Source organism: Mastigoproctus giganteus, chromosome 5 (genome assembly GCF_048544385.1).
Source record: "Mastigoproctus giganteus isolate SK-2022 chromosome 5, ASM4854438v1, whole genome shotgun sequence".
NCBI lineage: Eukaryota > Metazoa > Arthropoda > Arachnida > Uropygi > Thelyphonidae > Mastigoproctus > Mastigoproctus giganteus.
The window spans coordinates 127,912,365-127,936,138 of record NC_143579.1 but is presented as its reverse complement, the minus strand read 5'-3'; the positions used below and the strand labels follow the sequence as shown (position 1 = coordinate 127,936,138).

At 37.2% G+C, this 23,774-nt stretch overlaps 1 protein-coding gene across 1 annotated transcript in view; it reads left to right on the top strand.

The window, feature by feature from the left end:
- Positions 1–4,637: 4,637 nt before the first annotated feature.
- The window catches only part of LOC150085699 (glutamate receptor ionotropic, kainate 1-like), a 38,436-nt gene continuing 19,299 nt past the window's right edge, over positions 4,638–23,774 (top strand). Inside the window, exons 1-5 of the mRNA XM_090374650.1 lie at positions 4,638–4,839; positions 9,400–9,482; positions 13,016–13,116; positions 17,813–17,903; positions 18,047–18,208. Of these exons, the coding sequence (XP_090230776.1) occupies positions 4,638–4,839; positions 9,400–9,482; positions 13,016–13,116; positions 17,813–17,903; positions 18,047–18,208 (639 nt within the window). The remainder of the gene's footprint in view (positions 4,840–9,399; positions 9,483–13,015; positions 13,117–17,812; positions 17,904–18,046; positions 18,209–23,774) is intronic.

Below are 23,774 nucleotides of genomic sequence, written 5' to 3'. Positions count from 1 at the left end.
TATCCCATCCTTGTAAAATTTCTCTCTCCTGTTCACAAGCACAGGCCACTGAGTAAAAGTCTCCCTATGAGCCTTGAAAATTCTCTCCAGGGCTGAACTGATTGACAAAGCTCTCAAAGTGTGTTCCCTCCTATCGTATCTGGATAGAATTGCAGACACTTTCAAATTCAGTCCTAACTCGCGACTTTTTCCTAATCATGTTAAGTCCTCAGATACCGTGCTCTTGATATCATTAGTGCCAACGTGTACAACAATATCACCTTTTGTGCTCTTAAGAGATAATTGCTGTACAACATCATCTACTTTTGCCCTTGGCAGACATACTGGTCCTGTTCCAACTATTTTTCTTGCACACATATTTCTCGTCTTTCTGACAAAAGAGTCACCGACAATAACTTGCTCCTGTGGGTACATTGCATTCTGCCTTGAAGGTTGTCTGATGCACAAGAGTGAGCTCTCTTCGTTGAGTTAGGTAGCAGAAAGGGTGATCGGATCTCATTTTAATTCCTTCAAGGTCATCTACCCTACTCTTCAAACTCTAACGTCCATCAAAACGCTCAGTTGGTGCCTAATTTCTTCACCGAACACACACAAGGACATTCTCTTCCTCTTGGCCGTATCAGGTCCTGTTCCCGAGAGATCTGCAAACATGTCATAAGTTGCATATTTTGTTGTGCTGTGATATGTTGGAGAATCGCCCCTCTTACGAACTCCTCGAAGCAACAGTAGTCTGATGCATAATTTCCGTTTAAATACAATTTAATTAACAATTAAAATTAATAAAATTTATAAATTTAATTTGTTAATTGACACTACTACACTAAGCTAATATATTCTGAAATGCAATGATACGTATTGCACTATAAAGTTTTACGTTATACCTTACGCTATCATGTTCAAGTTATACGTTACGCTATACCGTTACAATCGCAGTGTTAAATTACTGATATCTTTACTAAAAAGTACAATTCTTCAGCTAAACATAAGATATATTCCGTACAAGGGATTAGAGCCTTGGAACTACTTAATTATCATAATTAAAAACCCTACTATTTCAGTGCACTACTCCTTACGAGGTACGATATTCGCGCCGAAACACCGATACAATAGCTGTACGAATATTAAGTCGTACGAATAACCTGTAGAATGAAAGAAGACGTGATGAATGTGTGCAATAAAACTTAAATTTATTTCTGTACATAGTGTACTCATTTATAAAAGTATTCAACGTACATAGTGTACTTATTTATAAAAGACCACATTCAACGTAAGACGAATTGGCGCAAAATAAATATGTACATATAACCTTTCTTTGCAAAGAGGAAAACAATGAAATTCGCTTTCTGTCTTGATTTATCTTTCTACGAATGGAAAAAAAATTTAAAGCATTAGATTGTCTGTAAGAATGTCGTCTCCGTGTACTCAAATAGAGACTCATTAAAGTTGACACTTTTACTGAATTATGTAAGTTTTAGTTACATAATTCAGTAAAAGTACGCAAAAGAAGTATAATGTGAATACAGCCATATAATCAATATAATATAGTAAATCTTCTTCATGCGAATCATTCGCAATTTTTAAGCGCAATTTCTGGCTACAAAAATATTGCCCCGTTTTAGAATTTAAAGCAAGAATAAAAGTTTTATAGAAGAACAGACGAATACCAAATTTTTAGCAAAAATAATAAAAAATAAAGCAGATAAATTATCCAATAGACCTACCTACAAAGGTTCTATTAAATATTTTAACAGATTGTAGAAAAAAATCCAAACAAAAGTGATCAAAAATACCGTAAAAAGGTGTTTATAGACAACGTTATTAAATGCAGGAACTTCACACAGAAATATGTTCTACTTGGCACATTGTGCAGTATAAACATCCGAGAAGTATCTTAGTCGTCACGTAGACAGTCGGGTAGGCTTTGAATTCTCCTCATGAGCAGGGAGAGTGAACAAATCCCCGTTCTCTAAGCCTCACTGTTATTTTAAAAATAAAATAGCGTTTTTATTTCAGTAGAAGTCTTCGCTTTTGATCCCTTTAGAGACGAACAACAGCATGACATTAAAATGAAGCATAAAAAAATGCTAAAGTTAAAACTGACAACTTTCAGAATTTGTAGAACACTGCAGACTCGTGTTTTTCTACATTAACGTTGTGTATTAGAATATGAGACATTGCGTCACTGTATAATGTCTATAGAAGTGTGTGCGTGTGTGTGTTACTAGCATATTTGCACGTTGTGCGGAATGAAAAACCGGAATAATGCCAAAAACTCCACCCCTCCTCCTAAGATCGACCCCGCTTCAGCAAGATTACAATTATCCCATTTTCCCAAACGATTCTGCACTATCAGTTTAAAGTTTATCTCGGAAGAATTCAAGAACTAGAAAAATTCAATTTAAACTTAATACTGATCCTCTCAGAATAACCTGTTATTGTTTAGTCTAATATAGATTATTGTAGGCGGATCACTGTGTGAGTCATTATATTTAGGAATCTCGACTATCCAATCGAGGATAATTACTTTATTTTTTAAGCCTAAATGCAGATCTTATGATCTTCATAAAACGGGTTTGAAGGATTGATGGTAAGGATATACACGCTAAGGTTTCGCGCAACATTGTGGACGCTCTACTGCATTATCACCGGAAAAAGAATTGCTCAATCGCATTTTACTCCTCGATCCATGGCTAATAGGAATTACAAGAACTAATCTACAGACTGTTGGCCTTTCAGATTTCCTGATGATAACGGGTTAATTTAAAGAGGCAGAGCTGTAGAAAGGTAGAATTACGGTTGCTTGGTTCGCTATCGAGAACTCTCTCTGCAGAAATCTGAGGATAGATTGTTAGCCAAGGTTGGAATTTTCTAAAGGAAAGATTGGAATTTCTTAGATTAACGTACAGTAAATTTCAAATACTTAAATGTTTAACATACATGATGCGGTACAGAAACTACGTTGATTAAGTGACAAATGCGAAATGGGGAATAGCCACTACAGGTATCCTAACCAAAGAACGCGAAATATCACGATTTTAATGCAAACCAAGCACAGCAAAATACAGTTAATGACAACTTAAAACTGAGTCTCCCATTCCGTTGGAAAGCTACAGGACATAGCATGTAGTCCCCAAGTCCATTTAGTATACTGTGTTGCTGCACAAACTCTGGAAAGGCCAGAGACGGTGTGAGTTTTAGTGTGTTCTGTGTAGTGTAGTGTTGATCGGTCGTTCCTCCTGCCTTTTGGCCGCAGGGTCCCTTATGGGACTCCCGTAGCTCATCCATCACCTTGGAGAAGGAGTGGGGTGGTAGAATGTAGACAAAGCCTCTGGCTGGGTCAAATCCTGGCCCTTGCCTTACCTTGCTAAGAAGATCCCCTAAAAAAATAAATAACTGTGGAAGTTTTTATCGGAAAAGAGCACGGAAGTGATAGTTCAAATTCTGTAAAAAAAGTTAAAATAAAGAAGTTTGATTGCAGGAAGGCTTCCACCTGGAAAACAGAAGTTAAAGGGATAGATGGGCATGCCTGTGGAAGGGGCCCATCCTCCGGGGAGACTATTAAGAACATGAAGTTTTGTGGTTGTGGAGTCCACCAGGCGAAAAGTTTGAATGGGAGGAAACAGGTATTGAAGGGAGAGTATACTTGACCACTTGATGAGCTGAGAAAGAGTTATATTGGCTGATTGTTCTAGTTGCAGACGTGATCGACCTGGAATTAGAAGAACCAAATCATCGGCGTAGGCGAAGGCAGAGATATTGTCAGGTTTTTGCGTGAGCCAGCTGTCCAGAACTATGTTCCAGAAGAGGGGCCCCAGAACTGATCCCTGGGGGCATCCTCTTGAGATGGTCCTTGAGAGAGATTGCTGTTTTGAGATTACTTGGATGAGTCTATTTTGGAAGTAGCTTCTAATAACTTGGAATAGTTGCTGAGAGCACTTGGCTTTGGTAAGACTATTGAGAGCGCTCTCCCACCAGAGGGAATCGAAAGCTCCCTCGAAGTCAATGAATATGGCCATTTCATATTTTGCCCTTGAAGCTGATATGTGGTTAACTAAAGAGACCAAGGCGTCTTCACAGGATTTTCCCTTCTTGAAGCCAAATTGGGATGGAGACATTAAGTTTTGGCCTTCAATTAAATCTGCTACTCTGGGTGCTAACAGTCTTTCAAATAGTTTGCCAAGGTTTGCCAAAAGAGAGATGGGTCTGTATGCTTTGGGATCAGATTTATTTTTGTCCGGCTTGTGAATAATTTTGATCAGAGCTACCTTCCAGAGATTTGGAAATATCCCCTCAGTAAGACATTTGTTGTACATAGTTAGAAGTATTTCTGGAAAGATTTCAGCAAATTTGATAATTACAGCATTTTCCACAAGATCTAAACCCGGACATTATCAAAAAAAATCACACAAAGAAAAACTCCAGATTCCTTATTAAGAGGAGACAGATCCTCTCAGCTAAACAGACTGAATCAGACTACACACCAGTTACCAGCTGCACAAGAAGAAATAACGCATCAGAACACCAAAAGACCAACTAAAGCGGCCGTCAGAGGTTCAGAACTGAACTACAAAAATTCCAAACAGCCCAAATCGAGCTATCTGCAGCAAAACATACAACAGCATTACTTACGACCAACAATGGACAGTAATGCAACAAATACAACTGATGGTCACAACATGCCGTTTGAAAATAGTTCTAAGAAGACAGTTGAACCAAGAGCATGGAGAATGAAACCAACACCTATCAACAGTAACGTTACTTCCAAGCAAGACAAGACCTTCTTCACCCAAGCAGCTCATAATCGTGATGCAGTTATTGGCTCTAATCCGAACACATTGGGTATAAAAACAGTGCAGCGTAGAGGAAGGAGGGCAAGGCCTACCAGCATTTTTATAAGTCGACTATGCCCGGAAACAACAGTAGAACAAATCGAAAACCTTCTGAAGCAGCTCAACATACCCGGTACCCCCATAAAGGTCCATACCAGGCATCCATCCTATTCCTCTTTCCGGATTAAGATCAAAAGTCCCAATATAGAAAGATATCTAAACACAGATATGTGGCCCGCAGGTCTCTTGGTAATGCCATCGTTTGGCAATCATAATGAACAGCCAGCGGTACAAGCGATCCCGAGACCAAGGACGGACAGTGTGCCTCTCTCTGCATAGCTAGGCAGCGAACCAGACTGCCTCTTCCAACTTACAATCATGCAGATCAATGCACAACACTCTAGATGCGTTGCTGATGAGATCAGGCTCATTGCAACAGAAAATTTATTTGATATAATATGCATTCAGGAACCTTATGTCTCCAAGCACATTTATGGGCAATCTTCCAAAGTTATGGGATATCCCATGACTACAAGAATCATCCAGTCCTCTGCAACAAATCCTAAATCTGCCATCGTCATATTCAACAACAAGCTGGATATCACTGTTATCTCTGGCTTATGTAATCAAAATTCCACCTGTATTTTAGTCTCTACATCAACTTTCTCGTTCTACTTACTGTCACTATATTGTCCACCATCAGCAGATATTAATTTATCACAAAGATATCTAGAACAGGTGTTTGCTATTTTAAATCCCACATATTTAATAATTACAACTGATTCAAACGCAAAATCTTTCTTATGGTTCAGCAGTGTCTTGGACAACAGAGGTAGGATTTTGGAGGAATTTTTATTCACCTACAATTTAAATCTGCACAACTTACCCAACCAACCGCATACCTTCTCAAACGTCCACGGAGAATCAAACATTGATTTAACCATTTCAACGTCCGCCATGTCGTCGAGGATCTCTGATTGGACCATACATACTGACTACACAAACAGTGACCACCGAGCAATCACTTTTAAGGTATCTCTCCTTCCAAATTCTACAGGTCCCCCTCCTTCTCCTCCTCCAAAAGATCTCAGAAGATTTTCTATCAAAACCATCAAATGGCCTTTATTTATGTCTTCAATTCACCAGGATTTTAACGTTGACACTCGCCGGTCTTTGAACCAGTTCAATTCCTCAGAATATGCATTCTATGTACAGGCTGCCTTACTTCGTGCTACAGAACGCTCCGCTAAGAAGAAAAAAAAGGTATTGAAGGGAGAGTAGAGTCAAGGTCGAGTGCCCTGTGTGGCGGAAAGGGAGATCGTACAGGACAACAGTAGTCATGGATTCACCGCATTTCGAACGCTGAGCCATACAAATCAATGGATAGAACAGCAACTCATAAAACACTATCATCCAGCCGATTATATGAACCACCTGTAGTCGGGTTTCATATAAAAGCAACTAGACGTAGGTGGTTGCTATGCAGAAACTCTTCCTGTTTTATTTTCTTTTGTTGAATTTCTTTTATTTTATTTGTTATTCTTCACAGTCTATTAATTAATTTTTATTTAAATTCATATAATATGGTCGTTTTGAGCTGCGCTAGGCACTGCGCATATTGACAGTTGCAGTCTGGTTGATTTTATATTCCAGTACCTTATTTATACCACGTTTTCCAAGGCAGTTTAGCTTTTTATTGTATAGCTGCTTATTAAGCTACCTTGGTTTTAATTTTCACTGAACAAGGGCCACCGTTATACAAATCCATTGCATCAGAGGGCTGATAGTGTTCTGATAGTTCGATTTAATCCATTAATTTTTGTGACATTCGAAATGCAGTGATTCCACGATTATTGTTATCCTGCGGCCTTTCGACGAGATGGGACTCGATGGTTGTACTGTTTTCAATTGTCTCATTAATTAGTCATGTTGCTGGTAATGGTTTAGAGTATCAAAATCGTGATATTCCATATTATTTGGCTTCCGAATTTTCAGGAGACGCCGGTTATTTGTTCATAATTGATTCGTAAATTATGTTGTTTTGGCTTTCAATTCTTTCTTTCTCTCAATTTGGTATGGCCCCCTTCTATTCTCTTCAGTGTTTCTTTATTTAAGTACTGGTTTTTGTTTGATCTATTCGCTCCTGGCAGGGCTTATCCATTCTGATTTTTTATACACACACAATATATATTTATATTCAAGACGACTGAACGCTTCGATGGCTTTCATCTGGCACAAAATATGCTCGCTGGAAGAGTGGCTGGCTCACAAGTGAGCTCTTCGTAAAATGGATTGAACATTTCATTGCATTCGTAAAACCCAGTTGTGATGACAAAGTATTATTGATCGTTGATGTGTTCAGCACATAAAAAAATACAGCTGCAATCATACTGGCTCGTGATAATGGCATATTTTTTCTTTCTTTTTCAGCTGAAGAACACTCCGCCTGCAGCCATATTTTATGTGTCAGTTTTAAACCGTTATTATATTTATTGTTATTTTTTTTATTATAATTAAGCTTCAGACAAATGGCTCGGGAAAATCCATCCAAAAATAACTGAATTCCAAATAAAGTCTGCAAGGCGAAGCATATGGAAAAGCTCCCACTAAAGGGAACCAGTGGATTTTATAAGACCGGGATTTTTCCACTCGATATAAATGTGTTTAAGGATTGCGATTTTGCCAACCACATAAATCAATAAGCTTACTTCCGTGTCATATTCGTTCCAAAATTGCTTGGCTAATACAAGATTTAGAAGTGAACCTTCAATTTTGCCTTAGTGAAAAAAAATTACGCCTAATTATCTTGCACTAACTTTATCTCTGCAAAAGGAAATTTGTAAAGAAAACAACGCAGATGAAATGATTTATTTGCGAAATGTAAAAAACTTTTTTCCACTAGAACTGTAGGAGTGAAAACGTATTTCTCTTCAGAATGTAAATAGTTCTGATTGATGCTTTTTAAATGTTAAATTTTACGTTATTGCATTAATATGATATTCGAATTTCATTAAAATTTGCTTCTTAAGATAACTATAAAAATATTAATTTAATCATCATTAATATTAACGCAAATTAGGTGTACTTTGAAACAAGCCTTAAACGATTTCTCAAAATGAGCGGAATCAGACAATATATCTAGAGATACATTTAGGGAAGCTCCTCCAATTCTCCTTTTCTCCATTCTTTCATGCTTTTAAGAGTGCCCAAACACTTAGGAAAGTTTTAAAAATAGGGCTTTGATCTCTCTCTTTACAGATGTTATTCTCAGCTTTTGCTTTCAGCAATTGTTATCAGAAGAAATTAACTTTTAATAATGGCATCAGAAATGGGAAGATTATCCACTGCCCGAAGAGTTGCACCTTAGAAAAGTCCAGGTAGTTATTACATGTAAAGCCATGTAATAACAAAGGACGAAAATACGATAAAAAGCAGCAAAGAGTTATGATAATTAAGGATTTACTCAAAGAAAGGAAACAGTACATAATGTAAAATGCGGACCAAAAAGAGAACTATGTAGATTATAGAGGGCACCAGTTCCTTCCTCTTTTACATAGTTCCCTTTTCGCTCCGAATTTTTTTTTCTCCTAAAACATATTACATCCTAATTATATTAGTTTCTCCTTCAACTAACACTCTCTTAGCCAGGGCCCTCTTTAAGGTTTTAGGTTTTTACGCACCTAGCGTGCCCGAGTATCTTTAAACTCTTTTCTTTGCTTTATAGAAAAGTCGTGAAGAGCCCAGAAGACAAAAACAAAGAAGGTAACTCCTTTCAATGACCAACAACGGGGAACTTGAGAGCAGGGAAGATATAATTATGGAAAGAAAGGAAGATCTGTTTCAGAGTGAAAAATGAATATTTATCATTTGTAGTTTCTGCAAAAAATCTCATTAATTTGATCATGTGATTTTTGAGATTCTTGACGGGACATTCGTAGATTGTGCTCACTTACGCCGATACCTTACCTTAGTCATTTCACGTTATTTCGCTGTGTGTGTGCTGTTTTGTATTAGTATACAAAGAATCAATTTTTGCTTGTTATTATTAAATAAATAGTATAATTGGTTTTTAATTCAATTTTTATTATCACTTATCTTTGTAAATTAACATTTTTTCTTTCTAGCTCTGTTATTATTCCTTTCTCACAGGACTGATGATGTTATTCAGTTAGGTGACGAAACGTCTCCTGGTCATTAGGTACCAGTATTGTGGTGGTTATATTGCTATTAATTTTTGTTACCTTTAAACCATTCCAATAAACGTACGTAACATTTATATATGGTTTACAGTGTCTGTTTTAATTATTGATGTCATTTGTTATGGAATACTTCGTATCGTCCCCATTTAAAATAAGCAGTTCGATATTCATTTTAAATGACATAAATATCATGTAAATATAACGTTAATAAAATAATGCGGGCATTAAATGGGAGCTTTAAATTATGCAAATTATTTCTCAGTAAACTGACCTAACTCTAGACAAATTATTTACTGTTTTTTCTGTTCGTAACGGCCCGTTTATTATTCTGCAGAAAATTCGAAAACGTGTGAATTAAATTTGACTACCAGATGACCCTTCAACGATGAGTGAAATATTCCATTCTTATTCAAATCCAGCTTCTCGCTTCTTCTTAAGAGTAACAGGACTGGAGGTAAGTTTTCTTCCATTTTTTTTTTTTTTGCATTTAAACTTTCACTTATTCAACTTAAGAGAAAAAATATCGATAGAATTGACTTTAAAACATGTGCTGTCACCGAGTGATTTCACATTTTATATTAAATAAACTAACAAACAGCTATTTATAGTCAGGCAAATGAATTTAAAGTTCAGTTCCTGTGTAATTTTATATTCTGAGCTCGATCCAGTTGAAGGGAGTCATTTTGCCGACTCGTAGGCATATTGGGGATTTTAATAGCGCTATATAGGAAATGTTTGGCAACAGCGGAAATTATCATTTTTAACTGAGGTTCGTTAACGTTTATACTGCAGCGAATAATCGAGTTATTCTCCAGGGTACAGAGCAGACAGACGAGCATTATTCCGACTCTTGCGCGAATTTCCAATTATATTCTTGTTTTAAAATAAAAATCAGAATTCCTGCGTGTTATCCGAGTTCAGTTTTAATCCGGTAGAAAAATTCTGTTCATACTCAAGTTCGAGCATCTAGTCCTCGGCGCTGAGGGTTCGGATGATATTCAACATCCAGCACAGTTCTGCCTGTATTGCTAATATCTTCTTAAATTGTTTAGCATCGTAAAAATAGGTGAATCCGCTATACATTTAAAAATCTGAGACACCGCCAGAACCGTTGTATCGAAGCTTACTGTCTTCTCAAACAATTGGCAAGTGATCTCCATGAATTTATGCCGAACTGTGAGTAATGAATCGTGTCTAAGTGAATAGTCTATATCAAAGTTAAACTTCCGTTTAAAAACCTAACTCTTACGTTTTTCTTCAACCCGCTTGCTGATGAAACATCTTCCCTGGAAGTGTTTCAGATTTTCAAGTCTATAGTGAATTCATCTATTTAGATTATGCTATAAAAATTAAAACAATATTAGTAACTTAGCCAGAACAGTGGATAACGGTATTGATCTCTAAGTTGAACCTACCCGCCTCTAAAATTGAGTTCTTGATGTTAACGGCATCAGTAAGAGCAGAAAGTCTCTCCATGATGGAATTCCAACTTAAGCGCTTGAATTTGATTTCAACTATTGTGTTAAAATATCCATGCAACAATTTTTACATCATTCTTGTTTTCCCCGTACCCATTTTATGAAAATGCTAGACGTTACAAGCAACATGACATCAATGCCATAACCAAAATTATAATAACAGAGTGTTATAGACGATTCCACGTATAAGAATTAGAAAGCCTGGCCACAAATGCCAAGCGTTTACTGGTAGAAAAAGCGAGACCCCAACAGAGAGTATATGTGTGTGTGTGTGTGTGTGTGTGTGTGTGTGTGTGTGTGTGTGTGTGTGTGTGTGTGTGTGTGTGTGCGAGCGAGAGATTGAATTCAGTTACCTGAATTCAACCTTTCTACTGCAGTTGTTATTACTACTATGTTGATATAGTGGCCACTTTTTAGAGTGCATTTTGGTGTATTTTCAATGCCAGATCAGACTTCATATACATTGTGTGTCGAATGCACACTGTATACCAATATCCATACAAATGGATATTGGCATACAATTTGCAGATAACATGCATAGAAATAGCGGTATGAGCAAAATATGGCTTCTCAGAACTTTTCAACCAAGAATGCACAGATGAAATGGCCAAATTGGGCTATTAGTGCAATAAGAGGTGATTATTGGTGAAACACAAAGCTCCTTACTCTGGGAAGTGAAAAAGATGTAAGAAGGAAATAAAATAAAAAACAAGCAGAACACAACATTTCAGGAAGATCTTACAGCCAACCAACACGAGGAAAACCAACATACGCAATTAGTCTATCAAGCCCAGAAACAGCAGAGGTAGAAACATTGTTCCATGTAATGATCCTACCAAATGAATTTATTGGACTGGGCACATAAATGGCTCACTTCCTCACAACAGCAGGGAGAAACAGGCTGTTAGCACTCTAATCTCATTTCCACCGAATATTGATTCTCGCTACAGGGAACGACAACACAATAAAAAGTAATGCAATAGTCTACCATATTATAAGCAAATAGACATAGAAGAAACAACAAGAAGAAACCGCTCTGCAGTTTTTTTTTCAGGTGGTATGGATACTGGGAAACGAACTTATCCACAAAAACAAAAATTAAAGGCAGAAAAACAAAAGAAATCTCTCTCAAGAAAACAACTAAAAAGATTATCAAAAACTAATCAATAGGAATTTTAATTCACTAGAATGGAAGTTTTCCACAAAAAAATATCAAGAATGTCCAAAATTTAATGGTGCAGTACACGCTTCTGCCTACCAGAAACACGAAAATACAGTATGAATCAAGAACCATATCCTACTTAGGCATAACTAAATTACAGATACTGCAGCTCACAGAGGAATATCAGTCTAAAAACATTCTCCAGAAGTACACTTGACACGCCGTCAGTATGAATTGCTGACAGTTATTTTAACAGTCTCCATAAACAGAATGGGTACAATTACAGTGCACTATTCTGGCCACCTGAGATTGCAAACCATGAATCATCCAGAAAGGAAATTTGGAAGATGAAGTGCCAAAAACATGTTCCAAAAGGTTAAACAAATCCAGACCTTATTAGGTCTGCATACAGTCAGTATGAAAAATAAGTCTAATGACATGACTAGAAGCATGCGCACTTCTATGCAATGATAACAGATGTGCCCATAGTAACAAGAAAACGTCAGCATAATTTAACACGAAGAATCTAATGTTGCATTCCAGTAGGTTTCATTTCGTAGAAATTTATACAAATGTGCGCTTTTTCATTCTGTTGTCGCTAAGAGAATGGAAAACAAAGAACTGATTAAACAAGTTGTCCCCACCGGGAACCAAAGAACTGATTAAACAGGTAGCGAAGACCAATTGGGTCCGAAAGATCGACCTCTGTCTTTGTTTCAGCTCTTTACCACGATTATCTGAATGACTGCTCACCATGAATTCTACCAGAAGGTCAACGATGAGATTTTCCAAACTGCAGTCAAATTTAAAGAGTAAGTTTCCTTTTATGGGATATGCAATACAAAAATCATATGCAGTAACACATAAATCAGAGTATTGTGCAGTTGAGGCGTTAAGAAACCGTCTAACAACTCATCTCTTGAAATCTGACCCCTACTTTCTGCCTGTGTTTTAATGCGTCATTACTCTGTTGCTTTTGTTCCAGAAGTTGTGATAAAATGACTTGAGATATTTAATTATCTACAACCCTCTGGTTATTTTAAGGATTAAAATTAATTGTTCAAACGTTGTCTTCCAAAGATTGAAAACAAACTTCAAAAAATAAAGATATTTTTCTTAAAGTTACAGGATAGTTGGAAAGAAGAGAATAGTATTACAAATTACTGTAACTTTTCCTTCTTTCTGTCTGTTATGTGCAATTTTCCTTAGCCCTTGGTTTAGTATTTCAAATAGTTTCAATTACTTTACGTTTCCCGATATTAAACTGAATCATTTTCCACTTATAAAAAATCTTCGGCCTCGTAATAATTTTGGATGCAGCTTCTGAATTAATTTTTCTTTTTGCAGTATCCTCCATGGTTTCATTACGACAACAGATCGAAGCCAGTGAGATTGATCGGTCCACTTGGCCACTCTCTCACATCTCTAGCTAAAGTCATGTCTTTTAAGTAAGTGTTTTGATTTTAACGGACAATATTTACTAATCTTCAATGTGTGAACAATAAATGCTGTGTAAGAGTAACTGTTTAATGTTTATGAAATGAGACGTTTTTACTTCTCCTTTCTCAATTTTGAAAATAACTAATGACAGTACACATTGCAGCTTAAACGAAATGAAGACAAGCAAAAATCTAGGACTTTTTTCAGCTGAAGGACAAATAATTTAACTCTTCTTTCAGAGAAGTTATTTCTCGCACATCTTTTTGACAATATGTGGAGCATTCTTCCCATGGCAACTTCTCACTGCATAACGAAGAGCGGTCGTTTGCAACTGAAGAGAGGATTTCAACTTCCATAAAATCATCGCAGTTATTTCCACGATCATTGCCGATGCTGCAGTTTGCTCTTTGGTAGAAAGGTGATAACAGTCTGAGAAAATCTCGGAAATTAGTACCAATAACAAGGACGGTTTACAGCCTGAGAGAGCTTTTCTTGCTGTAGCCTTCCTTTCATAACTAAACTTAGTTTGCTTTGCATGGAGAAGATTCTTACTTCTTAAGAGTTATCAGTACCCTCGAAACAAATTATGGCAGTGGTCGAACCCTTTTTTTTTCAGGAGGAAAAAAGTATGTGTGTATTAAGCGCCAAAGCAACTAAGGCTGTGAGAATATGACTATCGTGTATATTTCTCAGTCGATTTTTGATGGATAAACATTTCTGGTGACACCTACTAAATTTCGGACTTCAGTAAAATAATCAATTTGTCACGATTCTGCGATGCGGAAATGTCATTTGACGTCATTTCCGTTTCGTAACCGAAAAACAGTGTCGGAAGAGGAGATGACGCAAAGGATCGTGGTAGGTCACCCTAGATTTGCTCAGAGCTGGCATAAACCAGCTGGTTGAGGATAAACGTTTATGACTCGGGGCATTCCAATTAGGGGGCGCGGCTTTGGGCTAACCATTGCCACCCGTGGCAGAAACCTTTCGGTAAACAGAGAAATGGATATCTTGAGGGCAGTGATCTAGGATGTGCTCAGAGCTGGCACAAACCAGCTCTGAGTACATCCAAGATCATTACATTACACGCACTTCAGCCTTACCAGTTGAAGCGCATGTAATGTAGGCGTTACAGTACTCGTCTGTATTACTGAATCGGTTGTATATTTCCATCGACAGGCGAATCAAACGTTTTTCTGCAACCAGCTGGGTCGGTTAAGAATATTTGAATCGGTTCGCAATTAGGACATAAGACTCCAAATTACATGTATGAGTAGAATTTTTTGCTTGTCATTGACCATTCTCATTAAGTTGCAGAAGTCCTCGTTCGTGGTCGTTCGTCATCCAGTTCATGTTTCTTTGCAATTGAGCCGAGTCGGTTGAGCGTGGCGAGTTTTAGATCCTCATTCATCTCGCTGTTTGGATGATTGTAAAAGTTTCGAAAGGGGTTTTCTTCTCGTAGTCGCGTTACAAGGCTATGCAGGTCATTCCTGCATTCTTCGTCATGGTCAACGTCGTCGTTGTCTTGACACATCGTCGTACATATTTCAATCGTTTTGCGAATGTCCAAGTTCGATTCATACAATTTACAATCTAGTATGAGCTCTTCATTGTCGTCTTGACATAGATCTTCATATATTTCATCTGTGACAGTATCTGTTTCCTCATTGTGAAATGGAATGTGCATCGTTGCCATCTCGCGCCTGTACTCGTTGAGATCCTGAGCCAAGCATTGTTTATTATGCGTGGATACTGTCGTTTCTTGCAGATCTAGTTTGCAAACAAAGACAAAGCATGACAGAGTAACATGATAGCATGATTGTAACAATAAATTACTTGTATTGTTGCAATAATATTATTCAACAAATAGCTACAATCAAATGGATAATTAGGCTATTGCCCGAACCTCTTCCAAACATTGATTCGGTGGCCTGACGTAGCCCAGTGGTCAGGAGCGAGAGTGCATAGCACGCGTTCCTTGAGTGGACCGGGGTTCAAGCCCGTGACTACTAAATACGATAAATATTTGTATTGACGATTTATTGTAAACTCTACTGACTTGGTTGTCGTGCCGGAGTATAAACAGAAAATTTATTTATTTATTATTTTTAAGTAGCGGGCGTGATCATAAATTACATCGTTCATGATTTCGGTTCTAGCTGTTCGAAATTTAGGTGTCGTCAAAGATGTTTATACATAAAACATCTTTCGTGCGTACAGGGTACACATGCGATTTTTTTGTTTGCTGGACGGAAAGCCAAGTTTCTTGGAGGAAAAACATGGGACCCTCGCCTAAGACCGAATAACTCAGCAACGTTTGGAAAAAAAAAAAAAGCCAATAAAAATTCCTAGTTTTGTTGATGGGATTACAACTACAACTAGGCTTGTCCAACTAGTGTAGGACGGTTGAATATAACCATTATGGTACTCGAGAAGAATAAGCAAAAACTAATTTTGGAAAGCGGGTAAGAAATACCTCTCTAACTTAAGTGGTGAAAAAGAACCAGCCGAAGACCGGAACGTTTGTTCCAGTGAATACGAATTTTAATAAAATTTAAATCTATGAATCAGGACAGTGAGCAAAAGGCTGAAGTTTGTTGTCAACTGGAAACACAGAACAAACATTTACATTTTCGGGTTACCCGAGAAAGAGAAAAATATTGTTACTTTAATTCTTACATTGACTAACTCGACTGCGGTGTTCAAAGGCCCATGGAAGATTCTCGCGTTATTGCAAGATTCAAACCAACGCATTTTCCAGAATGTGTAGAAGGACATTGATTAAAACCAGTGCGTTACCCATGAGAGCTAGTAGGGAACTTAAGTGGTATACTGTACTTAATGGTTTGATGAACTGATTATGCATGGTACATATGCGAGCTATTCGAGAATATGATTTTATGACAGTGACTCGAATCGTAAACAGAAAGAGAAAATATATTCTGCAAAGAGGCTATATCATATGCTAATGATTCGAATACTTTTTGATGGTCCGACTATGTGTCACTATTGAGAAAGACTACCTAGGAGGTTGAAACCTATAGTGAAGTCTGTTAAAGTTTCTTCCTTCTGAGTAGGATTTGAACCATGTTCACGAGATGTATCTGTTATACGGAATAACAATAATTCTTTTTTTCGATATTGTGATAGATTTAGTGTATTTGTAATACCAAATTGGGATTTGCAGCCCCATTTTTCTAGATTTCTCATTTCGCAAGCTATTTCATATTTTAATTTTTAAGGGATTATAGTTTGGCCCGTCTGTTAATATTAGTTAGACTGCTGATTGAAAAGATCTGGAGTGAAGAATGTTTTTTAGATCTTTCTGTAGCAATCAGTTTCTAGACTATTGAACTCCACCTGCTCATTGCATATATAACAAATCTCCCAAAAATGGGCAGTTATTCAGTTGTTATAAGTATGTGGGAGTTAAAATTGTTGCATATTAGTAAACTCTTGCTCTTTTAATATTTTTTTGCAGTCAATTGCATTTTAGCGCATATTCAGAATGTCAAGTCGGTGCATTAATTCACCAGATTGCTTCTTATGTGTGGTGAGTACACAACTGAATCTCATCAGCAGTATGTAATGCTCTTATTAAGGAAAGCGTATAAACTTTTTTCTGACTGCAAATTAGTTGATCAGAATACAAAGTGGGCTGCTCATAGATGCCACACTACTTGCGCTTCGCATCTAACCTATCACTACCGTTCATTGCCCGAGTGGGATGAAGGACGAAAATAGAAAGACAGAAGAAAATTGAATATCTGAACAGCCCATCATCCATTAAACTAGTTAGTCACGGTGAATGGACTTGTTCCTGTTTCTCAAGAAACCTATCATTAGAAGATAGACGAATGCAAATATCCTAATAGAAACAGCCCATACGAGCTCTGAATCAGAATGCGAATACTTCTAAAAAAGCAAGTCTCATCTTAGTCAAACGACCTTGAGCACAATCTAAAATGTACAGGCAAAGCTTTTGAAATCTAGACTGAAGGATTAGAATTTTCTGCAGAAGATAAGAGTGTATCTGTGTTTCATAAACGACAAAAAAAAAAAAAAAAAAAAAAAAAGAGCTTTCTTCAAATTTTGATATAGGAAATTCACTTTGATAATGCAATAATGGTGTTGGACTGCTTTATGTCCCGGGAAGAAAACGTAACCTAGAAAAGTGGAATCTTTTCACCGAGTCTTCGAAATGAAGTCTATTTTTATACAATCTGCGGAGATTTCAAAGTTGTCAGGATCATTTTTAGTTCTATAATCTTCTTATGCAAAATACTATGCTTTGTGTTCGAGTAGTCCAGTTGAGCCAAAGCGATTCGTCAGAAACTAAATTTTTTCACTTTCACAAATCATTCAAAAAATGGGAGAAATATCACTTAATTTGCTTATCATAATTATTGAAGGTATGTGAAGGTGACTTTGAAAGAGTGTTGGATTCCTCCGGAACTGGAAGATTGGAAATTCTTCAAGAAAGTGTATGAACATTTCTGGGCAACAACCGAGCAGATTTCTATAAAATCTTGATTGAGAGTTTATTTCAATAGAAAAACACAATGGACGGAAAATATATTGGAGAATTGCACAAGTTAACATTTTTTGCATAATAAATTTGTAGTATTTCTCATTTAATTTTAAAGTTAACTCTTTGAATTTTCCAGATAATATGAAATTGCAATGAAACTTCTGTTTTAACAGCTATACCCTGGAAACTCCTCCAGAGAAAAACTGGGGAACAGTAAACGAGACTGGGTACTGGAGTGGACAAGCTGGAATGTTGCACAGAAATGTGAGCTATAATTCCAATCAATATGTTTCATTGGTCAGGTATTTATTATTTAGCATTAAACGAAATAAAATCGATTATCTATAAAGGTCACGTCTTATTCTCTTCAATTCCAGTACAAATATGAATAACCCGTCTATTTTCAGGAATCCGATTTTGCTACTGGACCATTTGCTATGACGTATTACCGAATAAAAGCTCTGAAAAATACTGTTGTAATTTCTGACAATTATTTGACCATTCTGGTAGGAAAGAAAGATGAATTTACAAACAACATTTTCAATGCCATTCTTGGATTTGATTGGCAGGTATGTATTCACTTTAAAATAAATTAAATTAAAGAAACTTTTGAACCACGGAAAAATAACAATATAATTAATGCTGATAAGAGGATTACAGGTTAGGCAAGGTGATAGATATTCTGCTAATATGAACGTTATCACCTCTATATTAAAACAAAAATAAACTAAAGAACAGAAAAGAGGAGAACTTTTCTGTTCTCCTCTTTTCACTTACCCTCTGGGGAACCGAAAGCACGATCCCCGAAAAATGAGTCCTATCACAAAGAACGAGCGCTAATAAAATAAAAATACCACAAAAAGAAACAAACAGCCCACAACCACTATTTCAAGGGACACTAGTACTCGTGAACTCCGAAAAGGAATTTTATTTCAGTCTGTATCGCTGTCCTGGCCAAATATCATTGGATATCTCACTGTCCTGGACATTAAGAGAAATTACGAGCAGAACATATAGCTATGACTACGGCACTCTATGAAATAAATAAGGAATATAAGACAGTGAAAATTTAGACACATATCGGGCCGTCCACATAGTGAAACGTGATTCATCGGACCAGACGTTTTTTTTTTTCAATTACTCAAGGTCCGGTTTCGATGCTCACATGCCCATTGTAGGCGTGTTGCCAGTGAAGCGTGGTTAGCATGGGCACTTGTAGCGGCATGCGGCTACGCAACCCCATTTTCAGCAGGGATCGATGTACTGTGTGTTGTGACACATTACTCCCGTCACCAACATTCCAATTACTGGCGAGTTGCGCCACAGTCCCCCTTCTGTTGCCACGAACCATCCGGGAGAGCCTTCGTCCACCTCGAGCATCGATGAGCCGTGGTTGTCCAACACCTCGCCGGCGGTTCGTGGGTTTTCTTTCCTCGGACCACTTTCGGTAGGTACTAACCACGGCTGACCGTGAGCATCCCACCAGCCGTACCGTTTCGGATTTGCTCTGACTCAGTTGTCTGGCCATTACAATTTGGCCTTTGTCAAACTAGTTTAATTCGCTGCCTTTCCCATCTGAAGAACAAGAGTAACACTGATTAACGGAGCTCCGTATCATGTTTTTTTTTTTTTTATACCGTGTCTCGACCTGCGCACGCGCCGTAGTTTACATACAGTTGCTTCGATTTGTATAACGACTCGTTGGTCATGTTTTGGCTCATCGGTGTATAACTCAAAATTAAGAAATCATAATAAACAGAGATTGAACTTAAATAAAATATCATTACTTTTTTTTTTGTTACGTTTCCGTCTGAAGTGTGGGACAACCCAGAAAAAGGAATCTACATCTCACTTTTCACCGCAAACGATGAATCTATGTCAGAAATTATAGAATGAATCAGACTAATTACAGAATGAAAATTACACTTCTTTTTGAATCTGGTTAAATGGGACGTTCTCGATTTGACCCTCGGGACAATATGGCTTTCATCGAGAGACCCGAGACCAATAATACCTGCACGCCAACTCGCCTCAGACATTGTAGCACTGATGTTGCTCCCTTACAAGATAGTAATACAACCTGAACCATGTAGCTATCGCATTCGAAACTCTGTTCCTCAACATGGCAATGCAACCTGGAATTTAATAAAAATTTGACTTCCAGCAAAAAAAAAAAGTCTTATGACGTCTTTTTAGATAAGAGTCTAAAAAGTGTCTTATGAGTATGATGCAATACATCAAGAATGCACACTTAATTTCGTTACCCCATGCCTCCAATGGCCAAATTGGTGGTATTTCACCGAATGATGAGTCACTTACACCTCTGTCACCAGGCAATACTTGTAACAGAGAAGGGCGGCATTCCCCCTGCTTACGTTATATACTGGTGGTGACCACGCACACCTGCGTGGTCACCACCAGTATAGCAGATTCAGAGTTTCAGACCAAGAACATGGTGGGTGATTATAATCAGAGTTATTTACAGTCCCACCATCGCTAAAGTTCAAGCAGGACTGGACTTCATCGAAATTTGATCCGTTTGACTCAAAATGGGACTTGAATATCAGTTCCATCCGCAAAACTTTCTGCTTCTGGGCCGCAAATGCCCAAACATCACCCAAATTCTGGGTAGAAAATATTCTAGCTGGGATTCGGAGTATACCAACCATGGAATGGGCGAACCGCGTGCGGCTTTTCAGCGTGTGAAAATAATGGTAAATGGTGATGCACTGCTATAAAATTTAAATGAAGTTATAAATTACACGAACCTTCATAAATGTTGCTGGCTATGAGTTCGTTTATTTTTATGTAAAGAACAAACACATAAAAATTTCTTTCAGCAAGCCTATACCGGTGTGGGTGTGCTGTGTGCACACAAATGCAGCCAGCGAGAGATTGCTTGTCCCCGAGAACTTTTGAGTTTGACCTATCTGCAGTACATAATGTTTCAGTCTTTATTTTAACCTAAGCGGTACCCGCCCACGAGAGAAAAAAAAAACAAAACACCTGTCTGTCGAAAGTCAAAAAGATGTCCGTTATCCCAATGACCTTCAGATATTGTACGTAAGCTTGACAATTGAACAAGTATTGCTCGCGAGGTCCTTATACAAGTTGAGAGTATAAGGACCTTGATGGTCCTAGAGACCACAGGATTTTGTCCTCAAACCTTTGTTAGTTTAATGTCAACACACCGCTGGCAAGAGTATCTGTATAATTGATATTAAGACTACATCAAAAGCAACACATTTATCTAACCTCGACTGCTGTAATTCACAGTAATGTTATATATTACACTAAAATGGGAAAAATACCTAAATACGACCTAGGATGACTTTAAAAGCATAATGGAGAAGGCAACCCTCTTTGTAACTGTTAAGTGCCTAGGCACCTGCGAGGTGATCTGATTGAGGTATACGTATAAGGTCTTGAATGAATTGAGCAAGCTCAATGCTAATGGGATTTTTCCTCTTGCTCAGATTACAAACTTGAGGGGGCATAAACTGAAATTAAGGAAAGATAGATGTACAGAAATTTGCCTTCGTCTAGCGGGTAGTTGATTGCTGGTACAAATTTACATCTGTCTTGTTGGGAGTTTAGATCTTAAATAATGGACTTCAGTTGTCGATGCGCCAATAAACCCTGCACAAAACACAATTAAATCACATGTATGGAATGGACATAATTTGTTGTCCAATACATTCTTTTAATACGGATTTAAAAATATTTAAGCGTTAATTCGCTTTTATTTGGACACAATTGCAATATTCATCTTCGCAGTTTCAAAATTTAATATTATGAAATCCTGGGTATCCACTTTTGTGATTCTGGGGGTCAAGTATTCGTTTGAGGGTGAGGGGAGAGGAATACATTGGATATTTAACAGGCAACGTATTAAGTTGCAGCATCGCAGCCTCTCTTTTTCGCCTTAAATTACATCCCATGTCTTGGGAAATGTCGTTGTCCCATTCTAACTGCATCATCCAAATATAACAACGTAGCGCACACCACGATGCAGCTTGAATGAACATTCTCGTGTTGCATGATAAAAATACACTCCTTTGAAGATATTCCTTTGTCGACTTCAAAAAGATCAATACAAAATTACTTGAAGAAGTGCTAGAAGCGAAAAATTTAGCTGAAATGGTTCCATTTCCGTAGAGAACCGTGCTTGGAACTTTGACAGCTTACTGACGCTTCGGAGTTCTGCGTTCCACAGTGCCTCAATAACGTAGATAAATCTGAATAGTGTTTCTTGTCAAGTGGCTCAGAGAGGGGTCTCCCCCAACTCCTCGGATAGATCCGAATAGTGAAATGGTCACAAAAGCTGTTACGACACGTAACAGCTTTTGTGACATTTTCTGACTTTTGTGAACCCTGTGCATTGCTTATTTACCATGGGTATTTTGAAGACAATGACTATTATTGCGACGCTGCTTTTGTAATTCATCATGCACTAGACTCAGTCGAATTATGAAAAGAAGCTAAACCAGTAACGCATATATATTTTGTTCTTCAATATTCTACAAGATGGAGTTGAAAATGAACTAATAATCCTAAACAAACACTAATATTATATCAAGGACCACGTCGATCTGCATTAACATAAGGCTGCATTCCTTTTTTTTTGAAAAAGACACAAAGAAACCCTACACCGTCTGCTCATGGTTTTCATATATAAGGGTTTCGTAAGAAAGGATTAATATCCATAAGGTTTTGATTTTTATATTGAAGATGACCATTGCACATCTTAATTAGTGCAATTTATCTTGGATAAATTGGAGCAGTATGGCATTAAGAGTAAGTTGCTACAATGGATAAAAGAGTGGTTGAGTGGGAGAAGACAGAGTGGTAATCAACGGACACTGCTCTTCGTCCACAGGGAATAACCTAGTATTGGGAATATTATCAGGAGTTAATAATGTTCCCTGACAGTATTACGGCCACCTCACAAAAAAGGTGGCGGAATATGTTAGGTGCCCGTTCTCTTTTTATTTTTATTTTTTTTTTTTTTTGTAATTTTCTTTGAATTTTCCTTCAGGTAGGGACAATACTTTATTTTCTTAATGGATTGCAATACTTATTGAAAGTTTTTAAGTCTAAAAAAATATTTTTTTAGAACACGCTGTATGTTTTACACACTTGCTTTTAGGGGAAAAATAGATAATATTCATTATATTGAAAATTACAAAATTTTAACACAAAACAGAAGCATCTTAATTCCATCCATTTTCCAATTTAAACGACCATTAAGTGCCTAAAATTTCAAAACAAAAATCCAAATAATTGCAAAAAAAAAAAAAAAAAAAAAAAAACGTTGGCAGGGAACTAAGTCCCACTCTATATACAGTGGCTCCTGTTAATCTTCAGTGGTATACTGAAGATTTGATCATTCTCCATTGAATGGATTAAGTACCGCGTTATTATGCGCTCTCCAATAGATCAACGACTGCAACCCTAACTACATATGCGGTATTACGAAGTGCAGTAAAGAACCTGATGGAACTTATTTGGATATACAGGCTGCCGTTTAAGCACTGAATGTCCCATCACTATTTTCATCGTGTGAATCACAAAAGTGAAAAGCAGTACATTTATTGGTCCATAAATAGATGAGGCTTCAAAAGAACTGGAAGAGAAAAGGACTGCTGGTACTGTGTACATTAAAAAAGAAAGTCCTTGCGTTTTCTATCTGCTTTTCTGGAAATGAGAATTGGTACAGCTGGCCACATAAGATTGTAAAAGAACAGTTACAGCTGAACTTCTCCAGGGTGGCATCCTGGACGCCACCTTAGAGGGCCAAGGCCACGATAGTATCAATTTTATCTTTGAAGCAGCCATTTAAGGAGTTTTATCGATGCACCGTTTGCACTTTAGAAAATTTAACCATCTGACTGATACACTCAGTCAAATTTTATCCGACAAAGCCTGAACTTTCACTTTTTTAAAAAAAAATCATAAATTTGCACATACATATAAAATTACGTGTTTTTAATAATTTTTGCATACACTACGTTTGCGTCTTTACCCATTTTATCGATACTTACTTGTGTTTAGTTTCTTCTTAATATATTTTGACGTGGTAACATATTTGTACATAACTGGTGGTTTTAGAAGTGTATCATTATTGGACTTGGC